Source organism: Rhincodon typus, chromosome 28 (genome assembly GCF_021869965.1).
Source record: "Rhincodon typus isolate 14 chromosome 28, sRhiTyp1.1, whole genome shotgun sequence".
Lineage (NCBI taxonomy): Eukaryota > Metazoa > Chordata > Chondrichthyes > Orectolobiformes > Rhincodontidae > Rhincodon > Rhincodon typus.
In genome coordinates this window covers 25,908,281-25,928,098 of record NC_063359.1, presented here as the reverse complement: position 1 = coordinate 25,928,098, position 19,818 = coordinate 25,908,281, and the positions used below count along the sequence as shown (strand labels likewise).

At 35.7% G+C, this 19,818-nt stretch overlaps 1 protein-coding gene across 1 annotated transcript in view; it reads right to left on the bottom strand.

Annotated features, from left to right (window-relative positions):
* mvb12ba (multivesicular body subunit 12Ba) overlaps positions 1-19,818 on the bottom strand; it is a 97,781-nt gene that overhangs the window by 33,990 nt on the left and 43,973 nt on the right. The window contains exon 5 of the mRNA XM_048613724.1: positions 2,398-2,453. Coding sequence (XP_048469681.1) covers positions 2,398-2,453 — 56 coding nt within the window. The remainder of the gene's footprint in view (positions 1-2,397; positions 2,454-19,818) is intronic.

The following is a 19,818-nucleotide window of genomic DNA, read 5'->3' as shown; positions in this document are numbered from 1 at the left end:
AGAGTTTTCAGCAGCAGTGGGTTAAGAATTGCTGCAAAGCAAGTTCACTGGCAGACGATGCCGCATAAGATGCAAATAAATGGTCTCGATGGCCAAGATAAGAATTTTTAAAAATCTGTTCCTGGGATCTGGGCATCACTTGCAAGGCCAGAATTTGTCAGCCATTCCATTTGTTTTTGAGAAGGTGGTAGTGAATTGCCTTCTTGAATCATGCGCTGCCCACGTGGAGTAGGTTTGTTAGAAGGAAGTTCCAGGGTTGTGACCAGGATGTTAAGAGTGGTCAATACCTTGTTCAATTGAATATCCAAAAACAGGGAGTGTGATGAACACGGAAGAGATGGGAAAGCAGCTGCAGTATGGAGAAGAGGAAGATGGAAGAACATCATCTTCTGCATGATACAGCACAGCCAATGCAACAAACCAAGCAGGACTTAATTGATACCCGGTTCCAATAGCGCTGGCAGCAGTGCTCACTCATTAGCTGTGAATAGGTTGTTGAAAAGCAAGCAGTCCCCATTCTGTTCCCAGGAACAAATGCAGCTTTTCTTCATTGCATCTTTGCTTTTGCTATTGTTGAATAAAATTGCATGTTTTCAACTGCTTGAAGGCTTTTCAGTATGTGATGTTCCCCCACTGAATAATGCAAAGATGTTGGGCTACTTTGGGCATTAAGGAAACAGTGGCATACTGTTAGACTAGATTCGAGGATAGAATGATACTGAGGGCGGCTAAACTGTGCAACTTGGTTCTTATAGCTACAGATATAATGGCTGTCAATTAATCAGGTGATGAGAAAATATCAAAACATTTTACAAACCATTTGCCTTCAGAAATATTTCCTTCTCGTTTGATTCCCACATATGCACTGTGAAGGGCAGCTCCTCGCTGGCACAGCATGACCTGGTGTACTGCTAGGACTTAAAAACGGCGCCAGCAGTAGGAATTCCCTAAGGGCCTGGAAGTTGTCAGCACTTTCACCTTTGCAGGGAGAAACATAGGGCAAGCGGGCACCAAGGAAGAGTTGTGCATAACTAATGAAGTGAGTTGCGAATAGTGTGAGAGAACTCGCTCAGGTTCACAACAGAAATCTTCCAGGAAACTTGCCAAAATTGAGACAGCTGATTTCTGGTAACAATTAAGATCTTAGATTAAAATAATGCAAAAGAAATCAAATGGCTTCTACATATATATGAAAGAGATACTGAAATATGAATAAATGTATCTTGGCGGTAGATTGTATACAGTAGAAAATTTATACACACTGTGCTTAAATTCTACCCACATTGACAGGCCGCAACAATCTCATGACCTTTTTTTAACCAAGCACAAGATCACCTCATAAGTGCCCTTTATGAAGTTAGGAAATTAATTTATTGCTCAATGGAAATCATTATAACCATAAATACCATTTTTTGTTGTCAAATATTTGAGCTTTATAGATTTCAAAACAAATAAGTATGCTATTACAATGTATTTTATGTTTTCAGAGTTCCCTGTCCAAAGCTTTGCTTAAGAACAACTGGGTTTCCAATTCATTCATATTCACCATACATCAATACAACAGGCAATCACTTAGGCCTAGTTTTATTACAGCAAAATATGAGCGGTTGGGCAATACTTGATGAAAGAATTAAACAGTATTGAATATCTTCCAAATAACACTTCTTGGAATGACGTCCAACAAAATGTAATACAAGATACACAGTGCACATATCTCCAAAATGTTTTCCATCTCTATGGATCCTTTAATAATTAAAACTCAACCCCATTTTGAACTGGAACCTTCCTCAACACTGTCTCACGCCATCACCAAACTTAATTCCATGTGTTGTTTGAATCTTCCTCACTGTTCATATCATGTCTTACAGTTTAATTTTGTTAATATGTTTTAACCAAAATTTGCTACTGTGGCAGCAAGCCAAGATTCAGCTACTATTTCATTCAGATGTAGTATATGCACTTGAATGTTTCCCAACTAGATTTAGGGAACACCATGGAATGCGACACTGGACACCAGCCATGTTATGCACAAAGTCACAAACATATCTAAAAAAGTAAAGTTAAACCAGTCAAAAATATTATTTATTAAAAACTAAAACTTTATGTTTTGTTGCCTCTACAACTGATTCAGTGTTTCAGTAAAATAATGAATGGCAACCTTCGCTCTAAGGGCAGTATTGGCACCAATATGGCTTCCCCACTATATGGGGCACACATTTTCTGTATCAACCAAAGATATTCCTTTTCTTGTATCTTCAGCATTTTTCAAAATTTTTATGATAGTACAGCACATATTTGTAACTGGCTTTTAATAATTAGCGAAAATTAAAACTTAGGTTTGTAATTTGTCTTAGTATAGAAAAAGTAACAAATTTAGTTACAGTGACATACACTTACCATTTCAATCGCACTGGAGAATTTTTCTGAAATAGTGAAAGGCACACCGTCCATTGCTGAAATAGACACAAATAGATAGTTAGTTCTTAATGGTGCTTGATTAAGGTCTTACATTAGAGACTGACCAGGTGCAGTCATAGTCTGCCATGAATGAATTTATGAATACAAAAAATCTCTAATTTAAATTAGCTCAGCTACCAGATACTTCATCAAAACATATATCCAGTGGAAATTTCCACCACACCAGCCAACTAAATTTTATTAATACAAATCTTCATTGACAAGAGCAGATATAAACATTTTAAAATATGGCTAGAAACCATTTCAATATTGGGTTGACTTGAAAAAAAAAAGCTCTTTTTGGAAAAAAAAGTCCAATTCAATCAGTTGTTCTCAAATATGGGCTATTTGCAGAGAAGCAATTGGGTCTGGAGGTGCAGCTTATTTAGTAGCCTGATCCATGCACTGTTTAAGTGTTAAAGCTGCTGGTGTAACTTTCCCAATACTGCAAAATGAAACACCAGATTTCTACGGATTTGCAACTTCTCAGGTCACTCCAAAGCATAAAGTAACTATTGTACTGTTAGATTTATAAATTCTATACTGTTTTTAAAAAAATCCTAAATGTTGCTGCTTGTGCTCTCATTTTTTTTCCAATGAAATCTTCATGAGAGGAAACATGATATGCCAAAACATTTCATAATTGCAACAGAATATTGTTAAATGACAAGGAAAACTATTCAAAAGTGCCATGATCTTGATAGGCGGACAACAGTCATAGATCCAAAATAATACAATTTGTATCAAAATATTAATGACGTTATTGTAGAACAATGTATTAGGAGACCACCTGCATATGCAACTTGTCCCTCAAGCACTCATTAGCCAGGAATTTAGTAAGAGTTATTGGGAAATGGCCAACCATTTAGATGGTTAGCATGAAAGCTGACATTGATGATTTATGACGGTATTTAGTTTTTTCCCCAAAAAGATTTTTATGGCGGGGAATTACTGAGATGTCCCAGAATTTTATATTGAACAATAAGGCTGAACTTCAATAACCATCAAAAGCAGCTCAATTCTGATATTATGCTTTTCTTTACAGAAATAACACCCTGTGCAAAAATGGAGGTATGCATGCTCAATCATGAGCCAACATGAAGTAATACACAATTGGCAATGGGTTCAAAAGCAAAGAAACACTGAAAATTTCAAAGTGTTTTCTCCTATCCATAAAATTACTGAATTGAATCAATTATATATTCACATTAATATTCTAAAATAATATATTTAAGCAAAATATTTATCAGAATTATATATGATGGCATTGTATTATTTCTACAATCTACCTATGTTAATGTTAGGACTGGCAATTGTTTGTCCAAAGTGGAAAATTTTTCATTTCTTAGTATATTATGAAAAAGAAAATTTTCAATTTACTAAAATACATGATTAAATCTCACTCATAATATTTTACTCACTGAAATCTAACTAGACTAAATTCATACTACCAACTGCACACATTACTTGAAGATTTCTCAATTTAGTTACAGCAGACATAGGTAACATATAATCAGTACTTACATTAAACATGTTTAGCAAAAAAGATATCTACCCATTTAAAGTAAGCATGAAGCTTCTGAAAAAGATTGCCATCACCATCAATGCAACATTTAGTCAAGTGTGGCATCAGAGATTTGTGGCACAACTGAAGTTAATGGGAATCAGGGAAAGAGCCACAAACAGTTAACTTTATACCTAGCACAAAGACAGATGATTCGGTTGTTGGAGGACAATCATCTCAGTCTAGGATATTTTAGTATACATTTCTCAGGGTAGTATCCTAGACCTAACCATCTTCAAGTATTTCATCAATTATCTTCCGTTTAACATATAAAGTTAGAAGTCTGTGCTTGATATCACTCATAACCCCTTACATACAAGGCAGTCCTTGCCCAAATGCAAACAGACCTGGGCTAATAATTCAACAAGCAACATTCACGCCACCCAAGTCCCAGTCAACTATCATCTCCAACAAGGAGAATATAATTAACTATCTCCATTCTTTTACAGTTGCTCAATCAAAATCCTGAAATTCCTCCAACCCAAAATAAGTGAGATAAACCTACACCATTGGATAGTTCAGAAAGGTGGCTCACTACTACTCATTAAGGGCAATTAGGGACATGTAACTATCTCATCTTGTCAGTGAAGATCACATTCCAGAACATTTTTCTAAATAATCATATCAGCTATGATCTCACTGAACAGCAGTGCAGACTCGATAGAAAAATGGCCTAGTTCTGCTTCCAAGTCTTATGGTCTAAAGATAATTGTTATTTAAACTTAGATATGTTTTTATTTAAAAAAACAGCCCATGGTAGAGAAAAAAAAGATGCAAACCAGAAATTGGAACAAATTTTGAAATTGAATGAATTGGAATATCCCATGGTTAAGAGCAACTTTATAGTCAGTAAAAACAAATTGTAAAAACGTAAACAGGACAAGATCTGTGTTTAGAATATTCAAGCTTAGGAGACTACAATGCATATTTGAATAAAGTACCATTTATTAGCACCAAATGCTATTTAAGTTCAGGATTAAATTTTCATTAAAATATATTGCTAGGTAATCAAATGCTCTGTTTTAGTCAATTTTACTGAATACATCAGGCAATAGATTAAAGATACAACGTAACAGTTATTTAGAGAATTAAGAGATATTAAGAGAAGTGATCCAAATAACAAGTTATATGAACTTATTTTCTGCACAGTACACTAACTTTAAGATCCACTTTACTCCATTGAAAAAAATGCAATTAAATGTTGAACTAAAAATGCAAAAAGATGGTGAACCACAGCAGAAGGCTGCAAGAATAAGCTAAAAGTTTATAAACTATTGGGACTTATCCAGCTGAAACCTGCATGCACTTGTAATTATTTTAGTAAAGCACTAATACATGGTGCATTACACTTAGTTCATTCACCTAGCACAAAGGATGAAAATAAGGACATGCCACAGGCTCACCATTTTAATTAGCATTCTACCAAACAAATGAGCTTCAAAAGAGCTGTAATTAAACAGGCTGTAATTAAGTATATGCCCTTTATCATAATGATCATGGTTAAAAATGGCAAGTAGCATGAAACTGTATTATTAATCCTGTAACCTCACACTGAAATGAGTGTACATAGAAATCAGCATGTCAAGGCTGTCAAATTTTAACACCGTCTTTGTTGATTAAAAAAAAACATACATCCAGAGATAGTTCAGTGCATTTGATCAACAAATTCAGCAATGTGAACTTATCAAAAATGTACAAAATTCAAGTCTGAAAGAAAATATTTAATAGTTTTTTTTTAAATCACGAGCATGGCAAAATTCCCAAAGACATTATGGTAGAAAACAATTTTTTTTTTTTTAAACACCAGTTCAGAAGCAAAGGAAAAGGATGATCACTGCACATTTTTTTTTAATCTGAAGTTATCTTCCATTCAGATGGCTGCCCTTTCTATGGGACAGCAGTAAAACTAATCAGTGCAAAACACCATACAAAAATGGTTAAAAAATAATTAGTTTATGAGTAAGAACATGCACGTAGCCAGTCCTTCTGTTCAATGGCCATTGAGGAACTGGATGGGTGTGAGTATCATTCACACATGCTGCTTTCAAACTTTTAATTATGGGAGTCAATTGTTTCACTTCATTTCACATGGTAGGAAATGTAAGAAGATTATCTTTCCAATTTCAGAGGCCATTGAGAGGCGGCACAGCACAGAATCATCAGAATGATACAAGAAGGGTTAAACTGCAAAGACAGATTGCATAAATTAGCTTGCATTTCATTGAGTTTATAAGGTTGAACAGTTATTTACATCATGGTGCTTATAATGCCAAATGATTCTATGAGCGAGATACAGTTATACCAATACAAAAAAATCCAGAACAAGAAGGTTAAAATTAGGAGTTCAGTCATTCAGCGGTGAAACAAAGAGTATTTCTTTTTACACAAAAGTTGGTGGTTAGGGAATTCTCTCTTCCAAAAAGCTTTGGATATAGGGTTAAATGAAATTTCCAAAACTACATGATCCATTTTCATTGGTCAGGGTGTTTAAGGGCATGCAGGCAAGGGGGGTTACAGGAATTTGAGGTACAGATCAACCATGAATTGTTTGAATGGTTAAACAGCTTATGGGGTTGAATGACCTATTCATGTTCCAATGCATAGAAGAAATAAGTGAATCAGTGGGTAATATCTGTTATCCATGATAGTCTAACTAAATAAGTTCAAGATTATAACATAAAAATAAGGTTATTTACATAGAAAATATGGGGATTCTGAGGCAACTGCTCAGCAGCAGTGTTCATATTACTTATAAAAGAGGATAACCTCAGTTCAGTGACACTGAAAAGGAACATTGGTCATTTAGGGTTAATTAAACCAGCAATGCTCATACTCTTGCTTAGAGAAGGCAAGGAGGGAAAACAAAGAAGCAAAAACAGAAGTTGCTGGAAAAGCTCAGCAGGTCTGGCAGTACCTGTGAAGAGAAATCAAAGATAATGTTTCGGGTCCGGTTCCTCAGAACTCAGAAAAGGAAGACTCTGTCTTGCTGCTGTGACATCAGAAATTAAGATCACATTTAAAGCATAAAGTACATTCACAGTTCAAAGGTTTTATGTACATAGCTTCCCTATATTTTTGCCTTACATTACATAATTATATGAGATACTTCAACAGTGACTGGAGCTCAAAACAATGGGTCATAAATGTAATAAACTTATAAAAGTGGTTAGAATGTACAAAGCACCATCATAGAGTGACTGAATATCATATCTGTGTTTAGGAGGATCTAGATAGGCACATAAGAAATAAATAGTTGGAAGAACATGCTTGTAGGGTCAGATGAAGTCAGCTGTGAGAAGGCTTATCTGGAGCATAAATACCAGTCCAGAACAGTTGGGCTGAATGACCCATTTCTGTGTTGTGCAAATTATCTTCAACTAGTAATCAATTGAAGCCAAGAAATTTTACTGAAATTAAAAGATGAAATTTTAACTAAGCACAAATAAAAAGAATCATTCATGCCAGATTTATTTGCCCCCAAATGTGCTTAACAGGAATTCAATATTCGTAACCACAAGTCAATTAAAAATTATAATGCATTAAACATTATTTACCTTTTTAAAAAGGTTGTCCAACCGTTCAACAAGAATGCAGCTAGAAAAATGCAGTACCTTCTTATTGAGCTATTAACGTTTCCCAAGCCAATCTTAATTTTAAATAGTATATAGCTCAGACGCACTTCTTTAAACGTGATCACAGAACATTGTAAACAATGAAGAGCAATGCGTTTTCCATTATAATTTTGCACTGCATCATTTTAATTTAAATCGTCATGAATGATGGAAACAAAGAACAAAGAACAGACTCAGCAAAGCTACTTTTGGATCAATGCTTTATTAATGGTAATGTCAGTAAAATGAAAAATGCTAACATTGTCATGTTTAGCTACCAGGTGTAGATGAATTACTTCTTCAGTACTCAGAGGGTTACATTTCCACACAGCACTGAACACTTCTATTGTTGTACACAGAGAAATTCTACATGTCTACTGAAGGAATTCAAGTGCAATGCGTCACAAATACCTGCACTCAGTCTCTTGTGCAATGAAGTGCAAAATACAGAGTTGTCATCCGAAAGTTAGGACCTATTAGCTTTTTGAGCTTTGGGCAAAATTCTCATACACAGTTACATTTTCATTGATTTTCTTGCCTGTAGAAGGTTGTAAATCTGTGTATTTACAGCAATTCAGTGAAAAAATATGCACAGCATAATTAACACCAATACTGTTTGCAAAAGTATCAGTTTCAAAATCTTTAAAATCAGACTTCTCTTCTCCCCAAATATAAAGGGCACTGATGTACCATGCTTTAAAATATATTGCAAGGATGCTGGCCCTGAAATTAAATAGTGGGATGTTAATATATGAATTTTTGATCTGTTAGGTTGAAAAGCCGCTTTGCACTGTTTTAATGTAGGTGCAATCAGTTAAACTTAAATCGGTTAATGCCTCTGTTAAAATAGCAGAGGAGATTATTTCAGACAAATGCATTAAACAACTTGTATGTTGGTTTCCTACAGCGCAATTTCAGGGTCAAAGTTTTAAGTATCCACTTAATGCACAATTTCCAACATAAAATTTGAACCCAGGGTTCCCACTGACTCATTTTTTACATTACCTTTAATGAACATATACTTGATTGCTTTATCGAGTAAAAGGTCCTTTTCTTGAACAGAGTTCAGTGTTATAATGGCTTACTACATCACTGCTTTCTTATACAATTGTTAATTTTGAAAAGTCAACTATGGCATGATACTGTAAGATGGAATGACTTCTAAATGGGGGAAATACATTATGTAAAGTTTCCAGTCAAATTGAAATTCAGCACATAAACTACCTATTAATATTTTTGCACCTAAAACGGAATAGTAAAACAGGAGCAACAGCTACTACATCTGAATGAAGGATCCGAGTGTTTTATATTTGGTATGAATGATACAAGCTATATGATTGAAACAGAACAAAAAAAAAAAAGGCCACAAGTCATCCAATGCAACAGATCCTCAGCCTCAGAAGTGAGCTACAAATTGGGACAAAATGAACCAACAATTGTTCCCACAAATACTTCAAGAAAATCAAAATTCAAACTTGCAGTTGATGAATAATAGTTCACGAAGCATATAAAATTCCTGCTGAGCAAGATTTTAGATTAATATCCTTGCATTTTGATTACAGTTAAGTGCTTCTGATACTAATCCTGCTGCAATCAGCAATCTAATTAAACTGTTGTTTTTATTTAAAAGGCATTACTTCAATAATCTAGAAAGCTATTGAGCTTATTGATTGCCGCTTTCTGAACACAAAAGTATGTTAACAGGCAGTTTACTTAGCATCAACAACCTGCTTGTTTAATAGCTCCAGGAGTCCCAAATTGAAATTAGTTTATGTACTGCATCCTGCCACTTTGCATATAAAAATTAAACCCTTTGAAATTACATGGGCTAATTTGTTAAAACCATATCAAGGAACCGGTTTATTTTTTTTCTCACTGCTACCCATTGGACCTGAAGCACAATGCTGTGTGTAGAAGTTTTCAAGGCCCATGAGAGGAGCTGCTGCTCCCCAACCCAATAGATTGCTGTGACATGACAAATAAGCTCTGGCCTGACAGCAGCTCCAAGACATATTGTAGTTTATTTTGTCGTTTGGGCTTGCCATCTGTGCCATTCCAACTGAGGCCGTCTTTACACACTGTTCCAAGTGCCTTACGGAAGTCCGTAGTCCCTGAATAGCTCCACAGCCAAAGCTAGTCATTAGTCAAATTGTCTAATGAGAGGGAATAAAAATTGCCCCCTTTCCTGACAGGAAAAATTTTGGTGTTGCTGAAGCTTGTGACCCGTGGTATGAGAACTGACGATAGCAAGGTTCTATTTTCAGATTAGTTTAATGACTTCTGTTCCTTATGATAATAATATGGTGCTGTGGACACGTATCTTTTGTACAGAGATGATCATGTACAACTAACTAGCACAATGGTAAAGAAACCAATTCAAAAAACACAAAAGGGAAAAAAAATGTTACACTTCAACCCCGTGTTTCAAAGTTGAAAAGATAAGTGCAGCCCCATAAGCAAAATGAGTAGTAAAATGATCTGCACAAATTAAATCTTGACACGACTTCTAAAATACTGATGTTTTGAAGATTATTTGAGTATCTCTATATGCACATCCTTAAAATATGATTATTTTGTAGTAGGGCTTGATGTGAAGATAGCCTCTACAGGAGATCTAAGACCTGTTGACCAGAGCAAGCAATTTGCATCTCCTTATCTATTGCAGGATACTTCTTGACAGCATACGTACTTTGGACCATGAAATATAACAAAGAATAGTTAATTCAATGCCAAATCTTGGACAGAGAGCAAAATAAAGATGGCAATAAATGGATTAAACAATTAAGAAAAGCATCAGTTTAAAATTAAAGAGATCTCCAAGATTAGTAAAATCCGAATAAATGAGCATCCACATTTGGAAAAGTTAATTTCAATGCCAAGTGGTTTGGCAACAAATATCACGTCATTAAAATCTTAGCTACATTGAATTGACAAGCCCCAGCTTTTCTTGGCATGTTGCGTGGATAAGTATCATACAATTATTGCAACCTCATGCCATTACAAGTGCTTCAGCAAGACACGGTCTTAGCCAAGCTTTTGGAAGAGCAGAGCACTGACTTCCTAATTTTCACATTTAACTGTACTCCTGCAATAATCAGATATTGATATTCTTCAAACATAGAGTGCCAATATACACCTTTTTTAGAACTACAAATTCCAGTAAACTTGAACTGCTAGTTTTTTTTTTTTAAAATCCAAAATGCGGCTACAAAGACAACTTTCGTTCACCCATAATTTCTGTTTGAGGATTTCCAAATTTAACCTTACATTTTCCTCCTTAGTTATTACATTGCTCATGAACTAAGAATGGAAAAAAATTCTGTTCGGGAGCTTTGCAAGAATATCAGTTCAGTTCCATAACGCATTAATTGCACATAAATATCTGTTCAATTTCACATTTAAGATCAAAGAAAAGCCCAACCAACCATGTTAAACTACAGATAAAGACATTTATTAGACCTCAGCTGGAGTACTGTGCAGGCCATATTATAGGCAAGACGTGAATGCCTGGAGACAACAGGAGCAATGTACAAGGACGATTCCAGGAATGAAAAACTTCGGTTATGACGACAGATAAAATAAGTTAGGACTATTCTCCTCAGACAGAAGGCCGCTGAGAAGAGATTTGACAGAGCTCCTCAAAATTGTGAGCAGGCTGGACAAACTACATAGGGAGAAGCTGTTCTTGCTTGTTAAATACACAAACATTCACAAAATATTACAGGGAATACGTTTACATTTCCTAAGTGTAATTCAGGTCTCACCGTCAATAATTCAAATGTCTTGGTATTAAGGAATTCAGTGAAGTTAGACAATCTGCTTAGACAGTTTTTCAGCTTCATTGTGAAGTAAAAACCCCGTCATACATAAAACCACATAGTAGGCTGACCTCAGTTTTATTTCAAAATTTTATCAGTCTGAATTAATAATTATGATCTTTTTGTCAAAATTCCAATTAAACTTCACTGACTTCTTCAAGGATGTTGCAAAATAGCAATTACCAGCTCCATTTGAAAACTATAATTTTTAAAGAAGAGAATTTTCCTGTCTTTCAACAGACTAATGACTGCCTGATTTAGATAATTTTTTTCAATACCATTTGAGTTTTCCCTTCCAGGTTATTACAATAGGTTAATTGATTTAAAATTTGCCTTTTTTACAAAATTATTTCACCAGTTTTTATTTGCAATTCTGTGACCTTCAAGATTCAGCCAGTCACTAACCCACTTCATGAACATTTGTAAAATCACATACTTCTAGCTCCACTTTACCATTGTATTTTCAATCTTCATCTTTGATCCACCAGCCATCAAGATTTTTGCCTTAATAAAAATTAATTATTAGTTTTACCCTGTTCTCTGCTCCAACCTGAACCCAGCAACTTTGAATATTTGCATTTAACAGTGCTCTTAACTGTTGTTCATTATCTTTCCTCAGATTAGCTCTGAAGAGAGTAGCAAAATAGAATTTCTTGTTTCAAATGTGGAAAGTCACGATCCTTTCCAATGTATTATGTATTATAGTGATTTAATTATGTGTGTGCATACTACTTATTCCTCTGCATCCCTACTTCCACAAACACTGGCCTAGATTGTTGGAGACCAGGCTTCCTCCCGAAAGATAATCGGGATTCTTCGGAAGTCCTAATGCACTGACTCGGTGGGAATAAGGGAGTGTATCTTATCATTAACCTTTACATACAGAATGATAATCATGACTAGTATTGTCATTAGGAGATTCAAAGCTGTAAGTGTTGGTGTATTTCACAGAAAAAAAGTGAACTGGACAACGTTGGGAAAGAAAATTAAAGACGACTGAATTAAAACAGTACTTGCTTAAAATTATAGTTAGAGTAGCCAAAAGTGTATTATACATCCTGCATGCCATCAGATTTATGTTGACCTTCTCACAATGTACTGAAAGACTATACTCTCAGAATAATTTTAAAGTAAATCTTCAGGCAACTTTTGCAAACTCTGAACAAATAATTGTTACTTGTGGCAAAAAATCAACTGGGAAATCTGCATCAAATTACTATTATCCTTTTACTCCAGAAGATACAGAACCAATTTATTTAAAAACAGATCTACTTGAATATTCGATTGAATTTTCTTCACTTTCTGACCATCCCAGAAAAATGGGTGCAAGGTGGATAGAAAATTGTTCTTTGCTTCCTGTTTTGTAAAAACACTATTTGTGAACTTCTGCTATGGCTTTGACACCTGCGACGTTGGAAATTACATGGAAATAAATTTCAAAGACATCTACACTATGATTTTTTCCAAAGCATTAGATACAATACAGTAGCATGCTGGTCTCCGGAAAAAAAGGCCTGGTGCTGCTGTTCAGGTGCGAGCTGTCTTCATAGATAGACCTACATTATCAAGGAAGATCAATTTTTTTTGTGGGGGATGATTTTGAAGAAAGTATTGTTTTGCCACATAGCTACTTTACACTTAGTGATAAAGACTGTTTTATAATGTACTACCCACAATTTTGTGATAATGGCTATGACTTATTTGGATGCTGGCAAGGGAAGACATCCACAAGCAATATTAGTAGGGGAAATGTGACTGATCCTCTTCAGGCCCGTTGTTACTAATTGCCTCACAAAGCAAGAGTTTAATTTCTCTCTAATCTCACATCTGGTCTGTATTGCTACTTCTCTAAAAGCACTTAATCTAACCTCATCTACTAAATACATTTATCCAGATGTGGTCTCCCATATATCAGGGAGACCAAACGCAGACTCGGAGACTGGTTCGCAGAGCACCTGCGCTCTGCCCGCACCAACCGACCCGACCTTCCAGCTGCCGTCCACTTTAACTCCCCCTCCCACTCCCCTGGAGTCCATTCTTGGCCTCTTCCACTGTCAGAGGGAGGCCAAATGTAAATGGAGGAGCAACACCTGATATTTCGTCTTGGGAGCTTACAGCCCAATGGCCTGAATATTGACTTCACCAGCTTCAAAAATCTCTCCACCCCCAACCTGTCCATCTTCCGACTCATCCATCTGCTCCATCCTTCCCACTGACCAACTACAATAACCCCCTATCTGCAATCACCTATCTCCATCCCACCTACCCACCACTCCCACCACTCCCCCCACACCCCACACACTTATTTCTGGGTTCCCCTCCCCCTCCCCAATACTGACAAAGTGTTTCAGCCCAAAACGTTGACTTGCCTGCTCTCGGATGCCGTCTGACCTGCTGTGCTTTTCCAGCTCCACATTTATCGACCCTAGCTTCCAGCATCTGCAGTACTTACTGTCTCCATTCCTTATACCCACACTGGTTTTCCCTGCCTATCTAATCCACTACTTGAAACTGTGCTGCCACCCTGTTACTAACTTGCCACTACAATCACAAATCATATATGGCAGTGCAAAACACATAACCGATCCTTCAAATAATTGTAAAGACCACTGACATACAAATCACAGCTTCCAGCAGATATAAATATATTTAAAAGCTTTTCATTAGTCATCAGTAGCTGTCCCCTCCTGCTCTCAACTCCTGTCAAATTCTCAAGTCCTTCAGGCTTCCTCACGAGGCTTCTGCATGGCCTGGCCCTTTAAGGTTGCTGCTGCATTTTAGCCACAGGCAGCAAATGGAAGTCCCCTGCTGTGCTTCGATAAAGTACCCCATGCCTGCCCGATGTACATGAGTTATTTAAATCCAGTCCAAGAAGAAGATTGGGTACCAAGGTTGCGGCCCAGGAACAACAAACCTGCAGTGATTTGTACTTAAATTGTTCCTGGACAGCACTGCGAGAGGAATATTGATCCTAGACTCATTCTACTAAAAGAAAAGTAGTCTCTGAATAGCTGTCATGGCACAGGTCCATCACTATAAAGACAACAGATGTGACTTCATGCAAAATGTACACCTCATGATTGATGTGAACTATGAAAAAGACAATGTTATTTTCTGTTCTGGTCAGATTGAACTGCAGTGCTATTTTGTTAATGCATTAGAAAATCTCATATTTAGAACTGTGACTATTGCAGTGTGAAACTATAGTCCAATTTTATCTTGGAGCTTTACAGCACAAAGGAATTTTATGGGAAATAATAGGACTTGCACCTACAACTGACATTAACAGGTACTTCTGTTGAAAAAACATGTTTAGCAGCATACTTGCTGCCCTATATACGAGCTCAAAGTAACCAAGTTAAGTGCTCTTGTTGTAGTGCTGCTGTTTTACTATTCTTTGCATTAAAAGGTCGATGAATCCTAGTGAATTCTGAGAGAGATGAAGTGGATAAAAAATTGATGAAGCAGAAAAAAATGCTAATGTAATGTTTAATTCCAGAAACTGGGAAGCCATATTTGCTCATGTTATTAAGTTCTCAGTGTTCCAGACACCAACGAATAAAAACTGGCATCTCACATGGTGACTAATGAGATCTACCAGTGAAATAACATAAGGGCTGACAGCCAGCTAGGCCAACTTGGCAGGTTCCAACCTAGGCATTGACGCATTCATCATCCACTAAACCAATCCACCATTTCTGCAATGCCATTTGTCATTAATTATGCTAATCAGCATACCATTACTCTCTGATGACACTGTAGCAGTTATTAGCTAGTTATGGCTTTCAAATGCGCAACTTATTGAGTATGCAAGAGATGTGCATACATTAGCCTACAGGGAAGAAGTGTCCAATTATAAAGAGAAGAAATTCTCTATTATCTTGTTCTAACAAACCAATTTAGCAATTATAGAAGCCTATGAACTCATATGGGTTTAAGAGCAAGAGCTTAGCATATGAAACAAGGGAACTTTGTTCATTATTATACTCATTCTGATGAAAGGAAATGAAGTGACAAAGCCTAACTCTGCGATTTTGTTAATTACAGGCTTATAACAAGAGGCACAATTATCAAGCAGCAGTGTTCAATTCTCAAGAGCCCAAATTTCTTTCCAGAAGTCTTACCAAACTGTTTTAATTTCTTCCACTGTAATTTTTTTTAAATTTGCTGGTAGAATAGTTAAAAAAAATGTCCTCAATTTTGCTGAAAAAGGAGATCATCTTAAATGGCATGTTTACAACAAATTAAGGATTTAAAGTTAAATATCTGACACAATCACAATTACATTAGTAGAAAACAAGTTACAATCAATTGATTTTAGCCATATAACATATGCAATATGTATAGGCTTGGGGCAGGAGCTTCAAAGCACAAAGAACAATTTTTGGCACGAAAATTCTTTAACTCTATCACAATATGGTTTGTCAGAAATTACGCTAGTCCTGAACAGTTGTGGAGATTAGGTCAACAAATACAAGAGTCAAGGCTCTCGTATGCATCTGAAGCACTATTTATAGATACATACACATTATTTATGGAATTCATTTTGTACATAAAATTAATTGGTCTGTAGGTCCTTCCCTTACATGACATCACAACACTGTGACAGAAGCTATCCTGTTTCGAAAATGGGGATAGTTTTAACTCAATTCAGATTTCACTATTCAAGTTAAGTGACTGACTTGTATAAATATCCTGATTAATTTTACTTTTACATAGCATTTATTTGTTGAAACTAAATCAGTTTAGGGATATATGTAGTACTTCTGTGGAAAAATAATAAAAAACAAAGTTCTTCTCTTTATTGCATTGCAAATGGCAAGAGAAGATAACTTCCATGTAATCAAAAATCAACTAACTCCAGCTATATGTTCAGCCAGCATTTAAGATGATCCATATTCTTATCTAGATTTAAGCAGAGCTTCCAGTCTTCCAGTAATTTGACTAAATGGCTAAACACATCAACAGTTTTAACATTCAGGCTTTTGCTAATAAGTGTGTATTTTTCACTTTAAAAAAGTTATCACAAAATGTAATTGTACTTTAATTGCTCAAGAATCTCTAACCTAGAATAACAATGCCTTTATATGAAAAAGATAAAACTACATTGAGCTACATTGTTCCAATTTTCAAAACCAATTTTGAAAAAGATTCACACATTGTAAACCAAAGCAAGGTAATTTTAACCCAAATGTGCCATACCCTGATTGTATAGCTACTGACTGTTACTGTACATATTTCAAATCAAATTCATGTTCCAAAACTTGTAACTACAAATACTATGAAGCCTTATAATAAACCACCCTGCTCTTTATATGACTTTCAAGCCAACATGCATTTTATAGTTTGTAAATATAAAAAACACCGCTCAACAAGCTCAGTTTTTGTACAGATTTTAAATAAAAAGAACTCTTGCTTATTTTCCTTAACATACTGGCTGGAAGATGGCTCAAATGTCTTTGCACAATTCTAAAAGTCCACCATTCATGTGTATACAAAAAATATTTACAGCATAGTATCAGTTCCATTGAGTAAAAGATAAGCTAAATGAGGAAAACAATTAAGCATGTAATAATTTAATTTAAGTCCACTTCTAAAGTCTGGAACTAAAAGGAAAATTGCCCCTATGCAGGCTTACACCATTCACACAAGAAAATTATCACACTTTGAGTGTTCAATATGGATTATGTAATCATTAATACTGCTGGAGTAAATGGGCCTATTAAAAAATCTTCAAAAAAAATTAAATGTCTGCACATAAATCTCTTTAAACTATATTTAATGGGTCTATTTAATCTGCATATTAAACACTAGATCAACAAGCCCCTAATGAGGCCTTTGGAAGAGGTTTCAGAGAAAAGTACCTTTCAATTCAGTATTTTTGGGCTGAATTTTCCTGGCACTTATAGTTTATTTTTGTTAACATAATGTTACATTTATAAATTTGTGAAGCTCCCACAATAACCATATTTCCATAAAAGAAGCACAAGTCACTGGTTTCAATACACCAGTTTTTTTTTTAAAACAGTCTTGTTAGAATATGCCAATGAAATGCCCTGATCCATGTGGCATGGCTTTATTAAACGCGAATCCTGGCTATTGCAACTCATATTGAGACACAAAAATTCACCCATTCAATCAAAACAATATTCTAAATTTAAACAATTTTAAATTAGTTATAATTGCTCATCCTGTTGCAACACTACTATAATAACACAACACATGCAAAGAAACAACTATTGGCAGAAGAGGTTGTTAATGTTCAATGAGCAATTAGAACATGTAATTGTTTAGTGACAGAATGGCAAAATCACAATGATCCTCCTCGCATATATTTTACTAAAAATGGTCAAAAGACTTGCCTACCCAACTGCTCAAATTGAATGAACTTTTAATTATAAAACTATTGAAAAGTGTAGAGCTTCAGTGATAATTCCACATTGCCAACACTTTACCCATTTTATGTCCAACATGTCACAGAATCCACCCAAGCCCATAATTGGAAGGCTCAAACCATTTTCCGGTTCGGCCTTTATTTCAACTCCACCAGCCAACTAAAGGTATCACAAGAAAAATCAGTAAAATTTCTAAAACAAAGCCACTCATGTTACAGAACCTAATATTACTAAATTTAAAAAAAACTAGACTACCTTTAATGAATGGTCAGAGTCAGAACAGGAGAACATGATTGGGCAAGGCTTGAGAAATTTGAATTAACTGGATTTTGTCGCTCATTCAGTGAAACCAGTTAACCAACAGATATCTTTAAACGCATAATCCATATCTACCAAGGGACTGAGCAGACATTGACTGGTGTCTACTACACTGTATACTGTTGAATACTTCCATGACGTTCTCACTAAATAATTATGAAACATTCTTGCTGATTGGCTTAAATATTTACACAACAGGTTAACTGAAACATGCCTAGTTGTAAAGGTTCTGCAACATTAACATGCTGCCTTGATGCATCCTTAGGTAGAAACAGTTTACAAATTTGGAGTACAGAAAGACGGTAAAATTCAACTATGCTGTTCATGTTCCCACAATGCAAAGTGAAGTTGCAACATATTGGCTATATTTCAACCCAATGTAAACGGCATTGCTTAGGTAGGAAAATGTCAAATGCTGAGTTGAGATCATGCTTTGATTAAACCATATTTGGCCGATATCAAGTGTCAAGGGCAAGAACAATAAAGCTGCTTTGTTTTATTCGTTCAAGGGATGTGGGCTGATTACTCTAGCATTTATTGCCTATCCACCAATTACCCTGGAGATGATGTTGGTAAGCTGCCTCCTTAAACTGCTACAGTCCCATGGACATAGGGACACTCACAGTACTGGTAGGAAGGGAGTGCCAGGATTGTGACCTCACGTCAGTGAAGGAACAGCTAAATAGTTTCAAGTCATGGCGATGCATGGTTTGGAGAGAAATTTGCAGATGGTGGTGTTCCAATCATCCGCTGTTCTTGCCCTTCTAGGCAGGAAAAGTCACGGATTTGTAAGGTGCCTTTGAAGTGAGTTACTGCAGTGACTCTTGTAGATGGTACTTAATGCTCCAGTGTGTGTCAGTAGTAAAGAGATTAAACGCCAAAGATGGTTAATAGGGTATCAATCAAGCAGGCTGCTTTGTCCAGGATAGTTGAGCTTCAAGTGCTGTTGGGAGCTGCATCCATTCAGGCCAAGTGGCATTTCTTCACACTTCTGACTTATACCTTATTAGGTACCAAACAAACAGTGGGAAGACAGGGTGAGAGTACATCACAGAATTCCTGGTCTCTGACCTGCTCTTGTAGCTCCCAGAACAATTTATACATTTAAAATTGTACTACCACCAGGATTTCTCTCTCTGGCCATCTCTGGGTAACAGCATAGCTGTAATATTATTATATACTTTTCAACATTTTACACTGTTAAAGTAATAACCCGATTCTATAATAACACATTAGTGCACATGGGATTACAGCATGATGTCTCAACCCAACCAATCACTGTTTAGTGCTCTCTCTAACTAAGAATATTTGGTGTGAAGACATTTGGAAGTTAAATGTTGCAATTTAAATCATTAGTATCTTTAGAATAAATTAAACATCTCATGATACTCATGCTACTAAAGATGGTTACCTAACATTGTAACCACAACTAAATGGCCTCTCAAATATGTAGAATTCATGACCACACAATTAAAATTTTTAGCATTGCTACAGTTGTCTTAACTACTAAACTTAATATTACCAGGCACAAGAAAAATGGCTAGAAAATAATTCATGTTTTCAACACTTGTCACAGTCATCGTGCATATTTTACTCAATTTTCATTTTTCATATAAATACAATCCCAAATCACCATTTTGACACTAAAAAACAAA